General features: G+C 42.0%; 1 protein-coding gene across 1 annotated transcript in view; it reads left to right on the top strand.

The window, feature by feature from the left end:
* The window catches only part of LOC138003330 (uncharacterized), a 9,171-nt gene that overhangs the window by 1,749 nt on the left and 2,422 nt on the right, over positions 1 to 5,000 (top strand). The window contains exons 1-6 of the mRNA XM_068849336.1: positions 1 to 432; positions 1,079 to 1,230; positions 1,527 to 1,583; positions 1,864 to 1,967; positions 2,045 to 2,135; positions 2,956 to 5,000. The exon at positions 1 to 432 is cut by the window's left edge and continues 1,749 nt beyond it; the exon at positions 2,956 to 5,000 is cut by the window's right edge and continues 2,422 nt beyond it. Coding sequence (XP_068705437.1) covers positions 1 to 432; positions 1,079 to 1,230; positions 1,527 to 1,583; positions 1,864 to 1,967; positions 2,045 to 2,135; positions 2,956 to 5,000 — 2,881 coding nt within the window. The remainder of the gene's footprint in view (positions 433 to 1,078; positions 1,231 to 1,526; positions 1,584 to 1,863; positions 1,968 to 2,044; positions 2,136 to 2,955) is intronic.

Consider the following 5,000-nt stretch of genomic DNA (forward strand, 5'->3'; position numbering starts at 1 on the left):
AAATGAATATCGCGACATCAGTAAAATGTACGATCCCGTTGAGGCATATGAGCTTCTTCTGGCAAAAAAGATCATGCAGTCTACTTACGACTTCTCGGAAGAATTGCCCTTTTCAGATGGTGTGTTTTCTGTTGAAGGAAGACAAAAGTTACATTCCAAGCTCTGTGAACTTGGACGTGGCAACTTTGCTGCTATCTTCACAAGTGAGCCCTGGGTATTGACAGTTGGATGTTTTAACGGCAGACCATTCTTGATCGACACCCATCCTGTTACTGCGAGGCCTGGAACCGGTTCCGGTCTGGTGATTGTAGGAAGAGAAAAGTCCCCGGAAGTCTGGATGTCACTCTGCTGCTGGTTGTGGAAACGATTGTTCAACGGAGGTGTTGAGCCTGGCACGGGCCAATCACTGGCAGTCGTTACACCTCGCACGCAGTAAGTAACACCCTGATCATATTCTTATGAAAGAAAAAATAAATCAGATAAACAAGTTAACATTATCATAATTATTAATATTATTGTTATTGTTATTTCTGTTATTATACTACTATTATCACTCTATCGGTGAGCCAGAGAATTTAGACACCTACCGAAATTTACCGGTTTAAGGGAGTATCGGTATCTCCCGATGATTAGTATCATTGTCACTGTCATCGTCATCATCATCGTCGTCATCATCATCATCATCATCATTATCATTCTTCTTCTTCTTCTTCTTCTTCTTCTTCTTCTTCTTCTTCTTATTATTATTATTATTATTATTATTATTATTATTAATAGCAAGAAATGGCCAAATGTACCAGATTAAATTTCTCAGAACAACAGGCTTTTGCTTTAGGTGACGCTACCGAAGCCACGCGGAAACGATTGTGAGTAACCGACAAGTTTCAGCGCTAAAATTTTGTAATGGTAAAGAGCGCATATTGTTCTGTCAGCTTTCATAAGGGTAACGAGGGCATTGAAAATTACTCTCGCACGCGCTTCTCAAGCAACGACTCTTTCTGTCACCTTTTGTTTCCGAATTTTATCCCTATTTTTTGAAACGATCATTATTATTACTTATTTTCTTTTTCACCTGTAGTCACTCCCCTTGCGCAAAAACACACTCACGACCCTTAAAGAGGGTGGCCATGATGGCTTCAGGCTTCGACAACGTTGACGACGCTGTCTGTCCACCCCAAAGACTCAAGTTAGTATCGGCGACTCCACAGGATTCCTCTACCGAAAATCAAGGTAACAGCACTTCGTATTTATTAACCCGCTGGAATACAAGTGAGCGCTATGTCTATACTGGTGCGATGACAGTTACGTCAAGTGAATATAACAGAAACTCAATTTCCCAAACTCTCGTTTTCTTAGAATTCCACATTTCTTGAACCAAATATCTTTTCCGTTGGATCTTACTTCTCTGCAATTTTAACCCTGATTTCTCGAACCTACGCACTTCTAGAAGCAATTTTTGTTTCCCACGTAGGTTGGAGGAAACAGTATTTTACCGCAATATAAAAATGGAATCATCTTTCTTTCAGGCGTTGAAGTGCTATCAGACGATAGTATCTTCAGTACTGGCAAGAGAAGTGGTAAAGGTTAGTGGTTCGTTTTATTTAACACTTTCCCTTCTTGCCTTCATTTCTTTCAGTTATAGAGCGGCGGAGATGGTGACTTAACCTACAGACAGAAAGATCTCGATTTTCTACCTTACCTTTCGTCCACTGCCTTCGTCGTACATAGTGTTCCTGTTGCCATGGTAGCTTAACTAAAAAAAAAGGAGGGAAGAGGGGAGGGGGGGAGTTTCCTTGCTTTCTTGCACTGGTTACTTCTTTTTCTTACTTGTCAACATATTGTAACAACCTTTCTTTTTTCAAGTTACAGTTTCTGTTGAGGAAAGCCCGGATCACAATCCAAGTGAAACGGAAGAGGTCATTTCATACTTTGAAGGTACATCCATATCAGAGAAGAACAGAAAAGAGGTATGTAATAATAATAAATAATAATAATAAATATTGAGTTCTTTAAGCCAAAGCTTGTTTTCTTCTTTCCTTTACAGGAAGAAAACCGCTACTCTCGCAAAAGAAAACATGCTGAAGACAGTGATTCCGATGACCATCAACTATACATAAGTCCATTTGAAGATAACAGTAAGTCATTTCTTTTAACGTTAATGTAACCAGCGTCGTTGGGATAAAATGTTATTTGAACAAGCGCGTACGACGGTCGTGCATGTGGCTGGAAGATCTATGGATCGTTTCACCTCAGGCCACTGCGCTCCTAGGTTTTTCTTAGCCAAACTTATACATTGCTTCGAGCATTTTCCGTAATTACAACGAATCCGCCTAGTCGACAGTTTTGTATAACAATCGGAAAGGGAAAAACCCTTGTGACTCTATGTTTTATGTCGTTTAAATATTTCCGATTTAACTGAATAGCAAAATAAAATCTTCATCCATCTCAGTAGCGAATAAATGTCTTGGACCACATAAACTAGCTATGTAATTTTACTTTTATTTATGAATGTCGGTATATATGTTATTTATATAAATGGGATTTATATGTATATATAGGTTTTCCTTAGGAAAGAGGGGGAATTTGAGTTTCACATTTGCTCAAGGAGGGGGAAAGAGGTCGCATAGATATTGAAAGGGAAGCAATACAAAACGCCCATGCACCAACCCCCTTCCCCAAACCAACAACTATTAAGACTCCCGAAGGTCACAGCGCAACTATTTTCTCATGCAAAACCCGAAACAGATCAACTGTTGACGGTCTAAGAAGCCTTTAAAACGTTTGTAAAGTATTTGTATTTTCTCTGGAGAGCGGAAGGAGCTTTTCTTGAGAGTAGAAGCGTTCAAACGCAAAAAACTGCGTTACTTCAGGTTTCTCGGGACCGAGAGCGTAAAGTTTGAATCAGCTGAAATTTTAACAAACGAGGATTAACGTCTAATCTAATGTTATTTTCAGGTGCCATAAATGGCTTTCCCGTTTACAGAAGATCAAAAGCTGGAATCACGGCAAAAGAAATCTTAGAATTGTGCATTGACGGTGACCTTCCAGACAAAAACGTGTGCAAAAGAGTTCCTGTCGGTGTAACAGAAAGTGCGACTTTTATCGTGGATCTGGAGGCAGTTCATCATAAAGACCTGACAGTGGATGACAACGGATTCTATGGAGCTCATTCCAGTCCAGCTGAGCACTTTCAGGTTTTCATTGATGGTCGAGGAAAGCTCAGTGCCATGTGCAGAATTTCCAAGCCTGACCCAGAAAGCGAGAGTGCGGTCTTTACCGCCTACGACCACTTTGTTATCAGAAGACAGTACAGTTGGCCAAAAAGTGACAAGAACTTTCGTCGTATGATAGCGAAGGTTGAACACGGAGGGAAATTTTTGCGGTTTGCCATTGTACAGTATACTGTCAATATGACCTCTGATGAAGCAAAGCTGCTTTTCAGTCAGACCAAACGCCATTCGGGAACTCAGGTGAGAACTAAACCAAGTGTTCTTGAGAAAGTGAGACAATTGGGCGATACGTACAGCGCTAAGAAGATTATCAATCACATTCAAAAGGAAGCAGGGGGCGTAGTGTCCATATCGTCTCCATCCGACTTTCCAAGAGATAGACAACAAGTCTACAATCAACTTCGACAAGTTGAGGGCAGGAAAAAATCCCGAAGCACTGGCCCGGCTAAGTCACCGGACATTACCAAGTTGTTGTCTCTCCAGCAAGCCGGAAGATTTATCCGTGATGTGAGTATGGGTGCAAGATCAGACAATAAAGGCGAGATTCGAGCAGCAGTGAGCACGTTTGCAGCAACCAATTACAGTATCGGTTGGATAAAAAGATTTTGTCACCCGCGTTCAAGTCCAGCTTCAGTGGCTGGAGTGGATATGACGTACAAATTAGGGCCCTTCTACCTCACAACAGTCACTTTCCCTAATCCAATGTTCGTGTACAAAAACAACGAAAGTAAACATCCTACAACCCTGGCAGCGGTAATGACCTCAGTGTCGAAGGAAACACGCGACTATGAGTACCTCGCAAGGTCATTAAAGTCGGAATGGATAGAGTCATTGACGTACGGAACGGATGGTGAGTGTGCGCTAGAGAGAGGCTTTGAGAGTGTTTACCCCATTGAAGGTCCTGCTTGCACGAACATTCACCTACGCTGCTTCGACCACGCCAAAGGTGACATTATTATGAAACTGAAAGATCTAAATGTGTCCGAAAGTGAAAGAAAGAAAATTCAGCAAGAAATACAGGGAAGCGAGTTCGGGGGAAAGCGAGTGAAAGGTCTGGTTGATTGCGAGAGTGAAACAGAATTTGAAGAACTGTACGTGAACAAAGAGGCTCATTGGCCTGAACAGTTTAAAGAATGGATGGTAACCAACAAAGGGAGGCACAGATCCATGAAGGCGACTTTAAAGTTTTGTATGTTGAAACCAATAAGAATTGCAGCCGGCCTTGGTAACCCCCCAAACAAGTGGGATAATCAAAGGACAGAATCGCTCAACAACGTCATCCAAGAAGCTGCGGAGAATCAGGTAACTGATCAGGCTACCATTCACGAAATTCTAGAAGCCGAAGTAATACAACAACAAGAGCAGGAATACATCAAAGCTATTTACGGCATGGGGGAATACAGATTGGCCCCAGAATTTCAAGCCTATTCCGTTACCCCTTTAGCTTGGTCTCAGAAGACACACGAGCAGCAACGGCAACACGTACAGAAAGTCCTTAAGGTCCCGTTGTGTTCATCTTCCAATCAAATCCAACCTACGACGAGACTGTCCATTTCAGTCGAAGAATGTGGGGTGAGCAGCGTAGCCGCGGGATTTTTGAATCAAATTTGGCACGAATCAGAAATAATTCTGTCTCATCACAAAGTAATCGATCTGGGCGGAGGGTCGTATTGTGTGACCGAGTTTGGAAACAGTGTGAATGTCACGATCAAAGGTGGTAGCCCCACATGTAGATGCCGTAATTCCCAAAGCACAGCAGGTCTTTGTTCT

Source organism: Montipora foliosa, chromosome 5 (genome assembly GCF_036669935.1).
Source record: "Montipora foliosa isolate CH-2021 chromosome 5, ASM3666993v2, whole genome shotgun sequence".
Lineage (NCBI taxonomy): Eukaryota > Metazoa > Cnidaria > Anthozoa > Scleractinia > Acroporidae > Montipora > Montipora foliosa.